General features: G+C 46.0%; 1 protein-coding gene across 9 annotated transcripts in view; it reads left to right on the top strand.

Moving 5' to 3' along the window:
* Sec16a (SEC16 homolog A, endoplasmic reticulum export factor) overlaps positions 1–19,750 on the top strand; it is a 35,397-nt gene that overhangs the window by 8,030 nt on the left and 7,617 nt on the right. For all 9 annotated transcript variants that reach the window (XM_050155106.1, XM_050155102.1, XM_050155108.1 and 6 more), the window contains 20 exons: positions 1,973–2,109; positions 4,856–4,953; positions 6,561–6,684; positions 7,186–7,384; positions 7,526–7,700; positions 8,270–8,412; positions 8,866–8,927; positions 9,035–9,173; positions 9,549–9,794; positions 11,229–11,326; positions 11,613–11,694; positions 11,884–12,001; positions 12,180–12,291; positions 12,484–12,589; positions 13,304–13,444; positions 14,318–14,431; positions 14,668–14,851; positions 16,081–16,326; positions 16,889–16,971; positions 18,568–18,717. In XM_050155106.1, the coding sequence (XP_050011063.1) occupies positions 1,973–2,109; positions 4,856–4,953; positions 6,561–6,684; positions 7,186–7,384; positions 7,526–7,700; positions 8,270–8,412; positions 8,866–8,927; positions 9,035–9,173; positions 9,549–9,794; positions 11,229–11,326; positions 11,613–11,694; positions 11,884–12,001; positions 12,180–12,291; positions 12,484–12,589; positions 13,304–13,444; positions 14,318–14,431; positions 14,668–14,851; positions 16,081–16,326; positions 16,889–16,971; positions 18,568–18,717 (2,757 nt within the window). The remainder of the gene's footprint in view (positions 1–1,972; positions 2,110–4,855; positions 4,954–6,560; positions 6,685–7,185; positions 7,385–7,525; positions 7,701–8,269; positions 8,413–8,865; positions 8,928–9,034; positions 9,174–9,548; positions 9,795–11,228; positions 11,327–11,612; positions 11,695–11,883; positions 12,002–12,179; positions 12,292–12,483; positions 12,590–13,303; positions 13,445–14,317; positions 14,432–14,667; positions 14,852–16,080; positions 16,327–16,888; positions 16,972–18,567; positions 18,718–19,750) is intronic.

Here is a 19,750-nt window from a genome sequence, read left to right as displayed (position 1 = left end):
AGCTTTGGAGCATGTCCTGGAACTTGCTCTGTAGACCAGGCTGGCCTCGAACTCACAGAGATCCACCTGCCTCTGCCTCCCAAGTGCTGGGATTAAAGGTGTGCGCCACCATCGCCTGGCTTATGCCTGGCTTTTGTATGTGGTGGTTTTGGTTTTGGTTTTGACATGCCTCTTTTAGTCCTATCTAGTCTCATATGTAACTAAGGATGACCTTGAAATTTTGAAGTCCTTATCCTGCCTCCACCTCCTGAGTGCTGGAATTACCAGTGTGTGCCACTACATTCAACTCTTTTGTTTTTTAAAACATGTATTTGTGTGCATGTGTATGTGTATTTGTATTTGCATGTGGATATACACATAGCACATTACACATAAGATCAGAAGACAACTTTCAGGAGTTAGTTTTCTTCTTCCACTATGTGGGTTCCAGGATCAAACTCAGGTCAGCCAATTTGCTGGTACCTTTCATATGGTTTTAACAACATAATCAACTCCTGAAATTAACGATGGGAGTAACTTTAGGAGTCTTTTATATTTTTCCTTGAGAATAAAATCGTTGAGGGAAAACGTTAGATTATCCGTGTGCAATAATGAAAAGAGTTTGAGGGATTCTAAACATCTCTGGTACATAGCAGTGACTCTGCAGAATGGGAGCAGAGCAGGAGGTTCCTTGAATTCCTTACTGCCTCCTTCTGCAGTGGGGCAAGCTTACAGCTGCTGCTTAGGTTCTGCTTAATCCTGCAGTCATTTAAAATGGTGTTGTCTGTGAACACACTTGATCACTGTTAGCTTTTTCTTACCTCTGACTCAGACTCCTCATTCATTACTCAAGGTAGGTGGATTATGTTACTGAAAGGTGCAAGACCCAAGTCCTCCAGTGTTTGGGGCCAGGTGGTGTTGAATTCTGTGTGTATGGTCTGAGAACAGTTGGCACTGCACTGTACAGGAAGATGGGTCAGAAAGAACTGTAGGAACAGGGTTGTAGCAGCTAAGCCAGAAGCTGCTACTGGCTTATACCTTCTTGTCAGCCTGGTGTGCCATCAGGTATACATGTGTAAACAGTTATATATATATATGTGCCCTAAAGACTACTAAATTCTAGATTCTAGAAGGAGGAGCTGTAACTATTTCTATATGAGGGAGTTCAGCTTTGTGGCCTGACCTTGGGCTGCAGAGTAGGTGGAACCACAGATAGGTTGCAGGCTCCTTGGGAACCCCAATCTTCACAGCTCTTCTGTGCATCCATGTCCCCTATTGCTGTGGTCCTCAGTAGTCAGAAGAACCATTTTCTATGATGTCATGTTACTTGTCAGCTGATGGCAGAGCTAAGGTTTTTGCACATGGAGGATGAGCTCTGATTCATGCCCCCATCACCTCATATCTCTTCAGACCTCCATATGTCCTATGGGGCCTTTTTTTAGAGATAGGGCAGGGGCCATGGTTTTTGTCATAATGGGGCTGAAATCCTTATCAGAATAAGGTACAAAATTTTTTAAGGCAGGTATGGTAGTTCTTGCCTGTAATTCTAAGACTGGAAAGGCTGATAAAGGTAGCTTCCACAAGTTTGAGGCCAGTGTAATTACAGACCAGCTTAGGCTAAGTATGAGACTCTGTCACAAAACAAAACAATGAGATCTCTTGTGAGGCTTTAAAAACTGATAGTTTTAGGGTTCATTCATGTGGACCTCTGGTCCTATTGTTTTACTGAAGTAGTGACTGATGCACATTTATGCTGTTCAGCTCACACTGACTCCATGTTTAAGACTATAGGAAAAAGATTGCCCTGGGCCTTAGGGAGAGTCTACTGGCTGCCTGTTGATGTAGATTGCACTGTAGACTTTGTTTTCATGAAAGAATCCTACCCACCATACTGCTCTTGGACAGTAGGCATCTGGAGCACCTAGAGCTAGTCCTGACCATTCGGTGTCTGCTCTTCATTGAGTCTAACAATCCCCAAAACTTCTCTCCACAGGATATCTATGCCCTGTATGAGCCTCGATACAGACCCTATGACAGCTCAGCATCTGCTTATGCCGAAAACCATCGCTATTCGGAGCCTGAGCGGCCCAGCTCCCGAGCAAGTCACTATTCCGACCAGCTCATTCCCAGGTGGGAGCTGCGTCCCATGCGGCTGCTTACTCTCATGCTCAGTTGTTTGTATTGCTGGCTGTGATGGTAACTTAGTGATTAGAATAATTCCTTATCTGTAGAGAATTCTACAAACCCATTTAGTCAGCATGAACAAACAGGAACTAATCACACTGCCACATGCAGCCCTAGCAGAGCTGTTAGCATTTGTTCCCCAACTCCTAGCTAGGTTAGACCCTATGCAAGGCCATAAAGAAGTAGATGCTAGTAGATGGGAGGCTGTTCCTGTCATAGGCACACCTGGTTCTTTTGGCAATTGATGGTGCATGGTTAGAGCTCTTAGGCTACAAAGTCTTGAGAACATTGATCACAGTGATGGCATAGTCCATAGATTCATCAATATAGGGACTAAAAATACGGGGCCTGTTCTCTAATACAGGAACTACAAGCTGTGTTCTGTGCCTGACTCTGCCTACTTTGCTAGAAGCTCTTCCCCACCACCCCCAGCCCCTGCCCCCACCACTGCCTAAGCTTGCATACCCCCTATACTGGTTATCCATGCCTCTCTTTTGTAGTCATAGAGAAGAGATTTGAAAAGAACTCTGGCCTTGTGCCCTCTGAGAAAGTCTGTGAGCCAGGTCAAAGTTCCATTTGCATTCTCCGTTGCCCAGGCCTGCTTTTGATCTTGTGTCCACTCCAGACCATTGCATAAAATAATGAAGTGTGGGCCTTGGCCACTGTGGACTCTGGTACCTCAGTTCTACAGTTGTCCTGGTTAGTCAAGTCCTAGAGTAGGTACTCATGGAACTGCCTTTGCTACAAAGGATGTGTCACTCTTTTGCTTAGTAGCTCCCAACTGCTGGGGTTAAATGTGCCCTTGCTTTCAGAATTTTCTGTGGACAGGTTCTTGGAGGTATTTGGTGACTTGTCTGAAGACAGACTGCTTTGCGTGTGAACCTTTGTCCATTTAGCTAGCCCTAGTTAGTGTACCTCCCTCAAAAGGTGCACTCTAAACTGTGTGCATACATGCATAGCTGAACATTCTGGGTCTTTATGAAACATAGCAATTCTGAAGCTTAGGTTAATTATGGGGTATTGCCTGATAGGTGTAAGGTTCTGTGTTTGATCCCTAATAAACTTGAGCAAATGTACATGTATGCATGTATGAACGCACACATACACATATGAGAGCAGGGGCAGAGATAGAGAGAAAGACAGACACATGATTGTGAGAAAATTCTTGGGATCTTAGATGGTAAGTAGTATTTGGACTCATACAGCTCAGCTTTCTGATTCAGCATCTGTGAGAAGACAGGAGGCATGTGGATCTGTGTGCTGGAGTGCAGAAGGAAGAGAGCACGGGGCCAGAGCCAGAGTGTGTCTTTCCACTGTGTCTCTTTGCTTTCCACTTGTCTGCCTGCAGTTTCATTTAAGAATTAACTTCCAGTGCTGGGCAGTGGTGGCACATGCCTTTAATCTCACTCAGCATTTGGGAGGTAGAGGTTCTCTGAGTTTGAGAACAGCTTGGTCTACAGAGCAAGTTTCAAGGCAGCTGAGACTGTACAGAAAAACCCTCTTGGGTGAAAAAAAAAGAATTAACTTCCAAGAGTGACTGACTGTATGCCACAGAGCCTCAGTCTAAGTCAGGTTCCTACCATTGTGATTTGTCATTATGACTGCAGCTTTGCCTTCAGCTCAGCTTTTGGGGTCCTCTGAGTGTCTTCAGCCCTCATTTGTCTCATCCTGCAGGAGAGTCTGTTCTCTTGTCTCCTCTGTTTGTGTGTGTGGACACTCAGTATTGATGTGATACTCAGAGCTGGGGGATAAGGTAACTGTCAGACCTGCTTGAGGGGGAGCACATTTCTCATGTTTGTGACTGTTCTTCCTGAACTGTATGTAGGTAAGTTGTTGAGAGCAGTTGGGGTATTGGCTTGCTCTTGATCTTGCTTTATATCAAAATGTTTTTCTAGAGCCACTGCCATTCAGATGAAAGTCTAGAGTGGCCAACCTGAATGAAACTTTAAGGACAGGCTGGTGATATTTCTGTGTCTGGGCAGCTGGTTGAGCAGTTCTTATGCTAGCCAAACAGCCAAGTTCAGCTGAGCAATGTTTAATGCTTTTGAGAATCCTAAGAGTTCCAGAAGCACTTACATCTCCATAACGAGTTGGGGGTCATGGGTCAGTCTATTGGGCACAAAAGAGGCTAACTTTTTACTGATCTACTGGCCCTGGCCCAGCTCACAGATCTGTTCCTGCAAGGCCACACTGAACACACATAGCTAGTGATCCTCCCTAAAGGCTGCTGAAATTGTCATTTTTCACAGCTGTAATCCCATTACTGTGGAGGCATGGGCAGGAGGATTGTCATGAGTTTAAAGCCAGCCTAAGCTACACGGTGAGACCTTGTCTCAAAAACAAAAACAAAACAGAGTGAGAGAGAGAAAGAAAACAGTAGGAATTTTAGATTGGTTTTGGGCTTAGTGCTTCTTGATGCTGCACAGTATGACATAAAAACTTGTTAGGATGCAGCACTTAAACACAAGAGGAATCAATTCTTTTGCTGACCATGGTCCAGCAGTCATTTTGATGAGCTCAACTTCAGGTAGGTACATACTGGGGAATTCCATAGTCTTGTCTGTTTTTCTTGTGGTCTGTGCGTTTTCCACAACTGAGTGATTTTATGAATGTCTGTATGTGGGTTGGCTAATTTCTCACTTCTTTAAGAAACAGAGACTATATTTAACAGCTTTTTTGTTTGTTTTTCCAGGCAAGGGTATCCTGAAGGATACTATAATTCTAAAAGTGGATGGAGCAGTCAGAGTGATTACTATGCAAATTATTACTCCGGCCAGTATGATTATGGAGGTATGTTTAGAAATTGTAGTCATTAGCAGGGGACTGTCCAACCACTTCCTGTGATCATACAGCCATGTACAAGTCATGGTCTGGCAGGCGAATCAAGATCACTTTTTCTCTCACTGGCCTGTGTTTTTTTTTTTTTTAAAGATTTATTTATTCATTCAGTTTTTAAATTTATTATGTATGTGTGTATCCCTGCTCACCAGAAAAGGGCACCAGGTCTCATTATAGATGGTTGTGAGCCACCATGTGGTTGCAGTCAGTGCTCTTAACCTCTGAGCCATCTCTCCAGCCCCCTGGCCTGTGTTTTTATCCCAAGAGCCAAAGTAATTGGGAACGCTTAGCATCTGAGAAATATCATTTTTGACAACTTTATTGAAAAGTCACATTTTACCCAAACCACGGTGTCTGTTGTATTGTCGTGAAGAATAGTGACTAGTTCTGCAACTTCCTAGTCCACTTGTGACTGCTCAAGTGTGAACTAATGAGGCTGTGGTGGAATGTGAGACTGGCTCCCCAATCACACTGCCACACTTGAATGCTCAGAAGTCAAATGAAGCTGATGCGTGCTCCTTGGTGACAGGTGTAGCCCACCCACTATGGCAGCAGTTCCAGTTACTTTGCAAACCTCCAAATTTCCTTTCCACAAAACATATCCTGGGAAAAGCTGAGTTCCCTTAGCAGCCCTGTTGTATGCTATGTACCATAAGGCCTTGCAGTCCCTTGACAGGTCTACATAGTGCTTCTCAAGGGGCTCTTTGCCATATGCCTCTAAAATGCTATCTTAATATTTCTTTTCAGAGTTAGGTTTTAATGAAATCATTTTTTTTTTCTTTTTCTTTTTTCTTGTTCTTTTTTTTTTTCCTAGACAGGGTTTCTCTGTGGCTTTGGAGTCTGTCCTGGAACTAGCTCTTGTAGACCAGGCTGGCCTTGAACTCACAGAGATCTGCCTGCCTCTGCCTCCTGAGTGCTGGGATTAAAGGCGTGCGCCACCACAGCCCTGCTGAAATTTTTTCTTAAAATCTTTAAATAAATTAATTAATTAAAAAAAATCCTGAAACACAAACTGGAGAGATGGGTCAGCTGTTAAGAGCACCTGAGTTCACCTTAAGTACCCACAACATCTGTAACTCCAGTTCTAACCTCGCACAGACATATGCACAGGCAAAACATAAGTACACATAGAAAGAAAGAAATCATATATATGTGTATATATATATTTCCTGAATCACGTTAGGAAGATAATTAGTATAATTTGTAGTTGAGATTAAATTAACTATTAAAAAATATTATCAACACTGGGACTGTACCTGTGGTACCTAGTTATACACCTGACTATTCTTGAAGCCTTAAGTTTGATCCCTCACATGGCAAAACAAACTTAAAAAGTGAAGAATATAGAATTTAATATAGAACTCTTGTAGTGGCTTTCCTTTTTTTCATCCAGATATATGTACTGAGAGAACAGCCAGTGACTGCCACATCATGAGCAGCAGGCAGCTCCCGGAGCTTTCTCTAGGCCATGCCTGTCCTTTCCTCCTGAGCTGTTGGGACGCCTGCTCCAGGGAGCTGGGTGTCACTGCCGCACTCATCCGTTCATCCTTCACTTACAGAGCCAGGCCGCTGGGATCGTTACTATGGGTCTCGCTTCAGGGACCCTCGCACCTGGGACCGGAGATACTGGTATGACTCCGAACATGACCCATACAGGAAGGAAAACTATGCTTACAGTGACAGGTTGGTGAACTGCACGTGTGTGAAGGAAGTTGGAGGGTCTCTGTCTTTGGAAGTAATCTGCTATAGTTCTGGGACTTCTGGGAAGTAATCTCTTAGTGTCTGAAAGAGGTGTTGGTCACCCCTCCCTATGCCCACCTCCAGCCTATGGGAGAAGAACTGGCTCAAATGTGTTTCTTCCCAGTCACTTTGGGAGAATCTTAACTCTGCCTCCTTTCTGCAGTGTCCCTTCTCCACCCTTCCATAACCCAGGAAAGGAACCACCCTCAAGTTGCACCTGCAGTGTGTTCTCTGAGGTCACCTGCATCTGAACCTAGGATTTGGTTTCTGCATGGTTAGGTTTAACTAACATTCTTCAGGATGAAGACAGCCTCAGGATAGAGGGGCAAAGGGAGGGCAGTGAGCACTGAGGGCTAATTGCAGCTTTAGGAGGTTCCTAGGCAGTTATGTGGTGTTCCATAATTGCCCTTCCAATTCCCTGCCTTTGTCCCCTGTTTACTCTAGGCCTGAGAAATGTGATGATCACTGGAGGTACGACCCTCGCTTCACGGGAAGCTTTGATGATGACACTGAGCTCCCCAGGGACCCCTATGGAGAAGAAGTGGACAGGCGCAGCATCCACAGCGAGCACTCAGCACGGAGCCTGCGCAGCACTCACAGCCTCCCCAGCCGCCGAAGCAGCCTCAGCTCCCACTCACACCAGGTGAGCTGGGCAGGCGTGGCTGGGGAAGAGCAGATGTTAAGTCTTGGCCACAATTTTGTCTCTGCCTACTTCTAAAAGTGTACCCACAATCTTTCTTACATTCATGGAAACTCACTTTCTCTGCTTGATTTCTTTCTCAAGAGTCAGATTTACAGAAGCCACAATGTGACTGGCGGTTCCTTTGAGGCCCCTCATGCCCCAGGCTCATTTCATGGTGATTATGCCTATGGCACCTATGCCAGCAATTTCACCGGTGCCCATGGTTTTCCAGAGTACAGCTACCCTGCAGATACCTCCTGGCCTGCTGTGGAGCAAGGTGCGTCTCTGCAGTTCAGATTGAAGCCATCAGGTTGGGATAGAACAAGGGAGTCAATCAGCTCTTCTTTACACGCTGTGCCCACTGTCTCCTGTGTCATGGTTTGTTGGTACAGGCCAGTGCTGGCCCTTGGGTTGACGTTTGGCTCAGGGTCTGAGAGCTGTTTGCTTCCCCACATATGCATTGTTAATGTGGAACTTTGAGTCCAGTCAAGCCTTGGGTGGCTCTTCTCTGTGTTCCCACACCGGCTATGTGGGTGAGCACTCTTGGAATGCCCAGCTTCCCTTTAGAGACTCTTGTTCTGATTTGTGCCAGTATCCCATTTTGACTCACTCCTGAAAGGTGTAGCTTTAGAAGGGGTTGCTGAGAGCTCTCCTAACTGAAACACCAGTCAGTGAGAAACTGTTTTTGTGTGTGAGTTGCTCACCTCTTTTGCTCTTGGGTGCCCAGTGATAGCCAGTCTGAAGCTTAGCTGGGAGTCTGGTTCAGAAGCTATTAGACATGACCAAATAGCTCACTGTTTTGTTTTGTTTTTTGTTCCCCCCCCCCCCCCGTTTATTCACATTTAGTTCCATCAAGACCCACCTCTCCTGAGAAATTTACGGTGCCTCATGTCTGTGCCAGGTTTTGTCCTGGTGGTCAACTCCTTAAAGTGATTCCCAACCTGCCTTCAGAAGGACAGCCTGCACTAGTGGAGATCCACAGCTTAGAGGTAAGCTTGGACCCGTGGTACTCTCTGCCCCCCACAGCCTTGGAAAGCCTGCTTTCCTGGGAAACTCTGGCTTATAGGGCTTTCTTTCTATTTAGAGGCTGGCTCTTCTAGAAGTCAGTACTTAAGCAGGTGCCATGGTTGTTAGGTACGGGTTGCTTGTGTGTGCTCTTCTGCCTTTTGTGTTTTGAGATTTTTTTTTTCAGTAATGGAAAAGACTGGGTACACACTTACTCTATAGCCTCAGAAGCCTTCTCTTGATACATCTGTCAAGACCAAAATAGGTTTTGCTGTTTAAAAATTGAAAATCTTCATTGTAGTACCCACTCATATAATTGTAGCAATCACCTTTACCCTCTGCATGGAGGGATGAGTGTGGTCCCAGGATTGGCTTGTGGCTCAGTCTGCTGGTGGTTCTGACTGTACCTGTGAGCCACTTTGTCCCTCTCATTGCAGACGCTGCTGCAGCACACACCTGAGCAGGAAGAGATGCGCTCCTTCCCAGGTCCTCTTGGAAAGTAAGGTTCCCCGTGGCACTGTCTCTTGATGTCTGCCCTAATAGCAGCTGCTGAGTTTGGCTCACAGTTTTGTGACCACCATTCACTGAATGTTCATTCTTTCCCAGAGATGATACCCACAAAGTAGATGTTATTAACTTTGCACAGAACAAAGCAACAAGATGTTTGCAGAATGAGAGTTTAATTGACAAAGAATCTGCAAGTCTTCTTTGGAATTTCATTATTCTGTTATGCAGACAAAATGGGGTATGTTCCCTTTTACTTTTGAATGTTCTCTCTGTTTGCCTTTAGTCTTGGAATCTGTTTCCTATTCCTGTCCTGAGCTGTGGGCAGTGTCAAGCCTGCCATGCCATGCTTCCTTGGGAAGTGTGTCATGGCAGCAACCTGGGAAAGTAGGAGGAAAGGGAGGTGCAAGAGTTGTGATGGCTGACACCTCAGCCTTTATGGGAGGCTGTCGCTGCTTTCATGAAGAATCAGGCTTCCTTCCTGAGGTCTAATATGTGCTACCTATGCAGACCTGGCCAAGCCCTGACAGCATGGGAATTTCTTGTCATGTGGCTAGAAACCCTGTTTCTAATATAATTTTATGCTGCTTTCCATCCATCCCCACTGGCCCTGTAGACCGTGGTGGGAACAGACATTGCAGAGCTTTTGTTACGAGACCACAGAACTGTGTGGCTTCCTGGGAAGTCACCCAATGAGGCAAACTTGATAGATTTCACTAATGAGGCCGTGGAACAAGTGGAAGAGGAGGAGTCAGGGGAGGCCCAGCTCTCGTTTCTCACAGACAGTCAGATAGCGACCACCAGCGTGCTGGAGAAGGAGACTGAGCGGTTCCGTGAGCTCTTGCTGTACGGCCGGAAAAAGGTAGGCAACCCTCCAGATGTTTCTTATAATCCATCTGTTGGCCCAGGGAAAAGACCAACCTTCTCCAGGAAGCAAGTGCTGTTTAGGGATATCTGACCCTTTGCCTGACATCTCTGAAGGTATCAGTAGTGTTTTCTCTGAGAAGGACCCGTGTAGAAATCTGACCAGCTCAGTTTACAGTCATTTGGAGAGCGTGCATGCCCGTCTGTGTGCAGAGTCCTGGGATGAAGTCTTCTTACAGACTGAAGCTTCAAGCCAGTCATGTGTATTTTTGTTAAGACAGGGTTCTACATACCTGAGGCTGATAGTGTGCACAAGAGTGTTGAAGTAGCCGGGCGGTGGTGGCACACACCTTTAACTCCAGCACTCAGGAGGCAGAGGCAGGTGGATCTCTGAGTTTGAGGCCAGCCTGGTCTACAGAGTGAGTTCCAGGACAGCCAGGACTACACATAGAGAAACCCTGCCATGAAAAACCAAAAAGTTAAAAAAAAAGATTGCGTAAAGTGTGCACATTGGGGCAGAGGATGTTCTGAGAGTGGAGGTGCTTCATACTGGCTCCGGTAGAGGTCTCTGTCCGGACATCTGATAGGCCCAGGGTTCTCTGCCCTTCACACTATGATTCACTTAGGAGGTCATGGCTTTAGTCTGCTTTGGATCTGAGATCCGACCCAGGAACATGTACATTGGTAAACATATACTCTCAAAAATACTACAACTTAGAAAGTTTTTTGTCTTTAAAATAGGATCTTTTTGGCCCAGGGCAGCATCAAACTCGTGATCCTCCTGCCCCAGCCTCTGAAGTTCTGTGATTTCACCTGACTAGAAAGCTTATTTTTTGTAACAGTCTTGCTATGTTACTCAGACAGGCCTTGAACTTCAGGGCTCAAATGGTGTCTTCTCTGTTTCCTGGGGAGCTGTGACTATAAGTGTGTGCCCCCGTGCTTAGGAAAAACTCATATGTAGTCCTTGGGATTTTAATGTGGATGTTTCACAGCTGGTGGAAATCATAGACCCCATTGACTTTTGTGAATATTTACTTCTATTGCTAAGGTTTTGCCTCCTAGCCAAAAGTGCTCAGTTGTACCACAGATTATTTGGGGTGAAGGGAGATTATGTTGAAGATGTTTGTTTGGGGAGAGTCTTTGAGGCAGCCACATGTCACCTGGATGGGGAACCCAGACTGATACTGCATTCCTCACATTGTGGTGCTGCCACTTGTTTCTAGCTGGTGTGCTGGTTCTTTATAGCATGCATCTACAGATGCTCACTAGAGGGCAAGGGCAGAAGGACAAGGCTTTAGTGTCATCTATAAACCATGTTTGCCTTTTGACCTACCACGTTTGTCCTATTTTCTGTGTGCTTGACGGCATTGGTTCTGCCTGATCCAACAGTAAGCGTTCTGATTGTTCTCATGAGCCCTGAAATGCATTGCAGGATGCTCTGGAGTCTGCTATGAAAAATGGCTTGTGGGGTCACGCCCTGCTACTTGCAAGTAAGATGGACAGCCGGACACATGCCCGTGTCATGACCAGGTGAGTTGGCTTATAGTGCACCCCCATGCATTTACATAACCTGACTTTGGTTCTCAAGTACCTTGCCTCTACTTTGGGATTTTCAGCTGTGGAATCATAGGCTTCCTTGACCCTTCTTGGGTTATACTGTTAAGGGAGTTTTGAAATCTTTATTGCTTTTTTAAAAAATATTTTCTGTAAAACTTCAGGGACCTCTTCATTCTGACAGTTGCTAAAGGGCTGAAAATGGGTTGTGGTTTCTACTAGCTAAGCCAGAGAAAGATCTGACTGTTTTCTTTACACATAGGTTTGCCAACAGTCTTCCAATCAATGACCCCCTACAGACTGTCTACCAGCTCATGTCTGGACGGATGCCTGCTGCATCCACGGTGAGTGTACAGGTCCCCAGGACACTAGTGGAGACCTGTAGTCCAGTGGAATTTGTGCATGCTAAAGACTTTGATCATGGAGTCTCTGAAACCTGTTTCTTGTCTTGCTTTCTCATTGGGCTTGGCCATCAGGAAATTAAAGGTGACAGTCTCTGAAGGATAAAGATTTGTTTGGTGTTCTCTTTGTAGTGTTGTGGAGATGAGAAATGGGGAGATTGGAGGCCGCATCTTGCAATGGTTTTATCCAACCTGAACAACAACATGGACGTTGAGTCTAGGACCATGGCTACAATGGGCGATACCCTAGGTGAGTTAGGTGTGAAGTAGGCATTTAGCTGTCATGTGATAGACCCCAGAGTCTGACTGTGTGAACTGTGCCAGGACCTGTAAGAGACATGGTACATCTTATTAAGTCTGATGTCTTATGGCACCATCCCTGGAATGGTTCCAGGGACTGATAAGATGTGGTTGTTCTTTCTCTTCAGCATCAAAAGGCCTCCTGGATGCTGCACACTTCTGCTACCTGATGGCCCAGGTTGGATTTGGGGTTTATACAAAGAAAACCACGAAACTTGTCTTGATAGGCTCAAATCATAGGTAAGGACTCAAATCAATACAGCAGTTTCCTTTTTCTCTAAGAAGCAAAAAAACCCTGTCCTTCATTTAATTTGAAAATGGCCAGCCTTGCATCTTTGTCACATAATGAGACATGCTTGGGATGACCTGCTCGGAGGTTGATGATGCCATAATTGGCCACTTTTCAAAAGGAATAATTTGCTTCTTCCACAGTTTGCCGTTTTTAAAGTTTGCCACCAATGAAGCTATTCAAAGGACTGAGGCTTATGAGTATGCTCAGTCTCTTGGGGTGCACACCTGCTCCTTACCTAATTTCCAGGTGAGCAGGGGCTGTGTGGGGTGGCCAGTGCTCACCAGTGCTTGCTTGGTTAGGTTTTTGAATTCTCAGAGAAGTAATGATGAGGCATTTTGTTTTGTGGGGTTTTTTTGTTTTTTTGATACCTTGAATATATCGTTAGTTGGTCAAAATGCTATATTTCTATTTTTGTTTTTAATATTTCAGACTGTTTCAAGAGCTTTTTTATATATAAGGTATTTTTTTAGTGAGATTGTGTGATCTGACCCAATATGGGCATGTGTGTGTATTAATAGGAAATGTTTACAGTTTGCCCATGGTGCTGGGCTGTGGTAGCACACGCCTTTAATCCTAGCATGCAGGAGGCAGAGGCAGGTGGATCTCTGTGACTTCAAGGCCAGCCTGGTGTATAGAGTACCAGGACAGCCAAGGCAACACAGTGACATCCTGTCTTTGAAAACAAACAACAACAACAAAAAGATTAAATAAATAAAAATAGTTTGCCCATGACAAAGGTAGTTGTCTGAATGTCTGGCAGCAGCAGAACATCAAATCTTGAGCCTCTGATTGTATCAGAGGTGTTATGAGGAGTGCAGGTGTCAATTTTGACCCTGCACTAATCACAGAGGCTGCTGTGGTGCACAGCATCTAAGAGCTGAGGAGTGATGGAAACCCAAGATTGTGACAGTGCACTTAGTGGGAAGCCTCAGAACTGCGATGGCGCACTTGTCATTTCAGGTGTTTAAATTCATCTACTTGTGCCGCCTGGCTGAAATGGGACTAGCCACACAGGCCTTCCACTACTGTGAAGTGATAGCCAAGAACATCCTGGCACAGCCTGGTGCATATTCTCCAGTGCTGATTACCCAGTTGATTCAGGTAGGACCGTCTCATACCTTTCTGTAGGCATTGTGCCAACTCTGGGAAGACACAGGCTTCATCTTGCTGGGCTTGGGGATGGGGTTGTAGTAAGTAGTACTCAACAGAGTGACACCCAGAACCTACTTGAGATACTTCAGTGCTCTTGACTGGCTGTTTTGGTTTTGCAGTATTAATATAGAAACTCTACAGGTACCCTGTGCCCATGCAGAAATTCAGCCATAAGCTTCAAGGTGGAAAGATCCATCTGTGTCAGGGAACCTGCATTTAAAGTGCTTTCACTTAGTTAAAAGCACATGCTTGTGAGTCAGCAACTAGGTCTGAGTCCTAGTTGTACCTCTGCCAGGCATTTCTTTTCTTATTAGTTTGATCAGCCCCCAGTACAGGTGCAGGAAGCCCACAGCCACTCTAAGCAGGTCCCAGTACATGGCATGTCAAGGTATCCCTTCCCTAACAGCTCCATTCCTAAAAATATGTCCAAAATATGAGTATGCTCATTTTACTTCTCTGAGTATCCATTTTACTTATGAAATAAGTAAAAAAATTTGTTATTGTGGAAATATTCAGATAAAGGAGGCTCATGCTCTGCCCCATCTTTAACAGTCACATCTTATGTCTAAATTTGGTTCATCTGGAGCCACTCAAATCCTTCCAGGGCCCTATCAGAGAACTGAATCTTCCCTGGTCAGCTGAGCACTGGGACAGGCCTGCTGTTCCATACAAGTGTGAACTCCACTCTGGGCTCACTCTGATCACTCAGCTTTGTACAGCCCACACATGACCTCCTTCCACTCTAACCACTGTGTTGCACTTGGGGACAGTTTCGTTGGTGCCATCCAGCAATATCAAGGACCTCTGTTCTCTTTGGTTTAGATGGCTTCCCAGTTATGCCTCTTCGATCCTCAGCTGAAGGAGAAGCCAGAGGAAGAGTCCTCTGTGGAGCCTTCCTGGTTGGTGCAGCTGCGGGATGTGGAGAAGCAGATCCAGGTATGCCTTTTGACAGCACAGCCTTGTCCTAAAACTTGTCCTGGAGGCGTTTGATGAGAGGGTTTGTGTCTCACAACCCCTGTTGTGTTCACCTGAAGCATTTGATGGTGACAATGTGACACTTCAGAAGGGTATATACTGTGGGATTTTCCGTGTTGCCAGGAGGGCATTAGAGAATGCTCTTGGGTCCACATGGACTGTTGAGCATGGGCTGCAGTTTGACTCTGTTTCTCTAGGAGGGAACTGTGCTGTGGAGCCCGGATGGAACTGACCCCCAGCAATGTCACAACACACCAGGCTCTGAGGTAGAGCAGTTGGATGGTCCAGGACTCAGCCAGCAGGCAGGGCTGAGGACCGAAAACCCTTTACTGATGCCAAGCACTGAGCCCTTGATGCACAGCATGCAGCTGCTGCCCACAGGTGGGACTCACAGTACCACAGACCCAGCTCACTGATGTCTGCTTTGGACTAGAGAGTGTTTTGCTGCCAGAGTTGAGGCAGTATGCCACCATGGTAGTTGGTGATGTTTGGGCTTCCTCCTCCTTTCTCTCTATGCTTCCTCCTGTGGTGAGCATATGGAGTTGCAGAGCTTTAGGTACTCTTTTGCCCATATTACTGATGTTCATGCACCCCTGGTCTTGCTCCCCTGGCCCTGCCTTTGCCTCCAGCTGCCGTTTAGCTGCTTGCTTCCTGTGGAGCCTTGCAGCTCAGTCAGAACAAGTGCTGCTGCTTCTTGTTCTGCAGCTATTTCTCCCCATCTTTCTCATCTTGGGATGGATTAGTTACCCCATTCCTCCAGAAGGTGGGGCCCAGACTTCTCACTCGTTTCATGAACCTCTTTCCTTGTCAGGCAGGCACCTTTTCTGCCCACCTGTCTTTCATTCTGCTCCTGCTCTGCAGGTGTCTCCAACTGGCCTAAGAACAAGCAGGTCTTCCCAGCAGGTCTGCCCTGATACCCTCTATTCCAAAGCTTTCCCCCCCCCCCCACCTGGCCTTCTAGCCACTCCTGACTCAGACTGCTGCTGGCCTCTACCCTGTGGCCTCTAGCCACTCCCTATTCCTGCAAGTTTCCTGTCACCATCCTGGAATTACTACCCTCAGTGCCTGGTTTCCTTCTTCCCAGTTCATTCCCTGCATCAGGATTCCTGTTTTGTATTGGGAGATAGGAATCTCACTCTGTTGTGCAGACTGGTCTGGAACTTGTGGTTCACAAATTCCCATCTACACTAAGAAATTGGGACCATCGGCATGTGCCTTTGTGCCCAGTGTTGAGCTGGTAGAGAGGACTTGCTCAAAAGTTGAACTGTGGATACCTGTATGCACAATTAGTCCATTTGACCCCTGGCATTGGGGAGAATGCACTGCCAAAGCAGCACTGTGTTAGGTGCCACTCGATATAGGTTGTAACCTGTGACCCACATCACATCTACTGATAGACACTAGTGCACCCATCCTGCCCTTGGGTGCCTAGGACATGAATGTTCTGCTTTTTCTAGACCACTGGTGGGTGCTGTTTTCAACTACCTCATTATAAAAGTATGACTGCAGAACAGCTTGTAGGAAGTGTTCATGATGTGCCAGTCAGTGCCTGCCCGGGAGCAGTCAGCCTCAGTGACCTTAGACTTCCTCTTCTCCACTGTGCCCTGCAGCTCCGCAGACATTCCCTGATGGCCAGTCAGCTCACCTTGCCAGGGTGCCGATGTTCCCAGTGCCAATATCCCAGGGCCCCCTAGAACTGGGTCCTACCTATGGACCCCCAGGGTCTGCGCTTGGCTTCCCAGAGTCCTCCAGATCTGATCCTGCAATATTACACCCTGGGCCGGCCCTGCCACCCACTACACCATGTCTCCAGGAAAGTGGAGTTCCACTCCAGGAGTCCAGAAGCCCTAACCCAGGTATGTTTGCGGAGGGATAGATGCTGTCCTGAGAGCAGAGCGAGTTGGTCTTGGTGTTGAAGTAGCTGGCAGAAGAAATTATGTGGACCAAAAGTACTAGAATTCCAAACAGAATGGATTAAGAGTCTCAGTGCAGTGAAGCACTATTGCTAATTTCTGTTGTGGCTTGGCCATGTACTACCATCTGAAGCCCAGCTGCCCACTTAGGGTATAATGGAATGGCTACAGGGCATTTGCAGGGTCTGTCTTGGTGCTGTACTACGTCCCTTGAGCCACACAGGTATAGGTGGAGAATGTTTCTCTGGAAGTCAAATTTGGTGGATCCTGTGCCTGTCTGTGCCTGTCTGACTATCTGAACAAAACAAAACATAGGCTTGTTTCTAAAGAGCAAAACAGATGCCAAACATTTGGGAAAACCTTCCTTTTGGGTATTGGAAAGGAACACTGTCGGCCAAGTCTGGTACTACGTTTGTTCTCAGTCTGAGCCCTGCCAGTGCCTCGCTTTCCATCTGTTACATGGCAGCAGCTCCAGGACCCAGTCATTCTCTTTTGTTTTTGACAGAAATGGTACCACGGGGCTCACCTGTCAGACACTCACCTCCAGAGTTCAATGAAGAGGAGTTTGGTGGGAACTTTTCTGACCCGGTACTTCCCATATCTTGTTGTAACTGTTTTCTGTGAGTTTGTTGAGTAGATACCTTGGCTCCTTGTTCTTAGCCTGAAATAGGAAGGTAATAAAGGTAAGGAGATTATGTTTAAATTTGATTCTTAAAGAAAAAGTATTTCTAAAATCATTGGCTGGGGCCATGGAGATGGCTCAGTTGGTAAGGGTGCTTGCCACCGAGCCTGATGACCTGAGCTCATTCTCACATGGAGACAGAGAGAACCAACTCCTACAAGTTACCCTCTGTCCTCCCCACAAGTTATGTAACACGCATGCCCCACACACATACAAAGAGTTAATTTTAAAAGTTGCTTTAACTCTTCAAATGTGAAAGTTGTGAAAACGTTGGTGGGAAAGAGGTGAGAGAGAGAACCGGGTGGTGTGAAGGCAGAAACACCCACCTGCAGTGCAGTGAGACTCCAGATTTAGTTTCCAAAGGTGATCTCTCCCCTTTGTACAACAGAACCTGACATCTTGATGTCCCTAAAATTGCAGTTATTGCAGCACACAAAGTTTGGTTCAGATATTCTTTTGTGTGCTCTCAACTAAGATGGATAGATGGCACATTCTGGAAGTTCTTTACAGATACCCTGTCCTTGATGGATGTTCCTTCAATAGGTGCTTCCTCTTATTATTTCAGATAGCTTGTTCCTGAAAAGTAATGGGGGGGGGGGCACGCTTCACTGTGTGGTGATCATGCCTTCACCTGGGCAGGGTTTCTCTCTGTATATATAGCCCTGACTGTTCTGGAACTCACTCTGTAGACCAGGCTGGCCTTGAACTCACAGAGATCTGCCTGTCTCTGCCTCCCAAATGCTGGGATTAAAGACATGTACCACCACTGCCCAGCCATTTTTTCTGTAAACTTTATTTTTATTTGTGTGTGTGTGCATGAGTTTAAGAAACCTTAAACTCAGGTTTCTGTGGAGGGTGGAGGAGGGCATTGGACCCCATGGAGCTGGAATTACAGGTATTGGTGAGTTGCTAGATGTGAGTGCTGAGAACTAAACTCTAGTCCTCTACAAGAGCAGTAGCACTCAACTGAGTCAGCTCTCCAGTCCCTTTATTTTATCTCTTAACATTAGTGTATGGTGTATGGGAGCGTTTATATGGGTGGCGTGCATGTGACATGCATGGAGGTCAGGGGAAGCTTTGTGGAATTGGTTCTCTCCTACCTTCATATGGGTTCTGAGGCTTAAACTCAGGTTGTCAAACTTGAGCTGTGCAAGTACCTTAACACTAAGCTGTTCATCGGCTCATGGAGAGGATATTTTAGGTTGTGATGTTTTCCAAAGGTACCTTTCCCAGCTCTGACTGCCTCTACCCTCAGGGCATACATATATTCCATCTCTTGGAGTACTGTGATGCTCCCTCCCTGTTAAGTGCTTGTGAGGTGTAGCTGGCATTTCTCCAGCAGACGGAGACTGTTTCGAAAGCCCAGCTAGGATGCTGTCATATTACCCTTCTCTGTTCCCACTGGCTTTCTGCCCTACTAGGTAGATACTAGTGAGGTCTACTCCCTTGGCCCCCTCACAAGGAGCTCCAGGAGAGCTGGTTTTCATCTTGCCTTGTGACAGGGCTCCTCCAGAGCAGCACAGGACTTGGAGACACCCCCAGTGTGGGATCGTGGCAGCTCCAGTCTGACGCCTGCTCCTTCTCTGACACCTGCTTCGGAAGGGAAGAAGCCTGCACAAGCTGTCAAAAAGGAGGCCAAGGAGACCAAGAAGGTATAACCCAGTCCTGCCAAGTTTTCTAGTGGACAGAGAGGTGGGGCAAGTGGTGGAGGGAAGCTCAATACCCTGGAACAGCTTTCTTTGGAAACTGGAGCCAAAGAAAAGACATTCATTTATAAATTCTTTTCTCAAGATGAAGCATATATGAACTTGAGTGTGTAAAGCATATAGCAGCTAGACAAGTCTCTCTCTAAGTGTGTGTGTGTGTGCATGTGTGTTTGTGTGTGTAAGCACATCCAGGTTGGTGAGGACACACCCAGGCTCCCTAGAGATTCATTCATAGCCAGTTCATAATAGACAAGCCCTAGTGGAACCAGAGGACAATATGTGACTCTTGACGTCACCAGCGAAGCTGAGTACCTTTGCACAAGTTTAGCCCCAAGTGCTCCTTTGTCTTGTACTTGTTCTAAGTGTTCTTCATTCTGAACTGTTGTTTCAGTGACTAGTGGGAGACCCTGCATGGTGGGTACAGATTCTTTGTTGAATGACTGTGTGGTGCACAATCCCTCCCAGGCCATAGACCACCTCTTTGTTCTTGATGATGTCTTAATAAAGAATACAGTTCTTCAATTTTAGAAAAGATTTTATATAATGTTTAAATTAAATGTGAATAGCTGTAGTACAGAACCCACATTCTATTTCTCCTGGAATCCACAGGGGAAATAACCTGTCCTAGGAGGTAGGCAATTGCCTCTTTTTCCGTGGCTCAGGGATACAGTGTTTACCCAGTATCCCTGAGAATGTGGGTTCTGTTCTACAGCTATTCTCTTCTCCTTTTAAATAAAATGGTCCAGAACAGTAAAGACATAAAATTCTGATCACCAAGATTCTCTTTGTGTAGGAAGAGGGTCTTTGTGTGGAGGCCATCCTGACTGCTCAACTTCTTTGTATTCCTGGGGTGGGAAGAGCCTGATCTGATGCTCACTTTGTTTTCCAGAGCTTGAATATGGAATGTTTCTATGGAACGAGTGTAGGTGGCATATTGTCATCCTGTTAAAGATAACTTTTTTTTTTGTTTGTTTGTTTG

The sequence above is a fragment of the Alexandromys fortis genome, unplaced genomic scaffold, assembly GCF_014885135.2.
Source record: "Alexandromys fortis isolate MF-2015 unplaced genomic scaffold, M_Fortis_MF-2015_v1.1 scaffold_72, whole genome shotgun sequence".
Lineage (NCBI taxonomy): Eukaryota > Metazoa > Chordata > Mammalia > Rodentia > Cricetidae > Alexandromys > Alexandromys fortis.
Note: the sequence above shows the minus strand (reverse complement) of the source record. Positions and strands in the feature narration are given on the sequence as shown.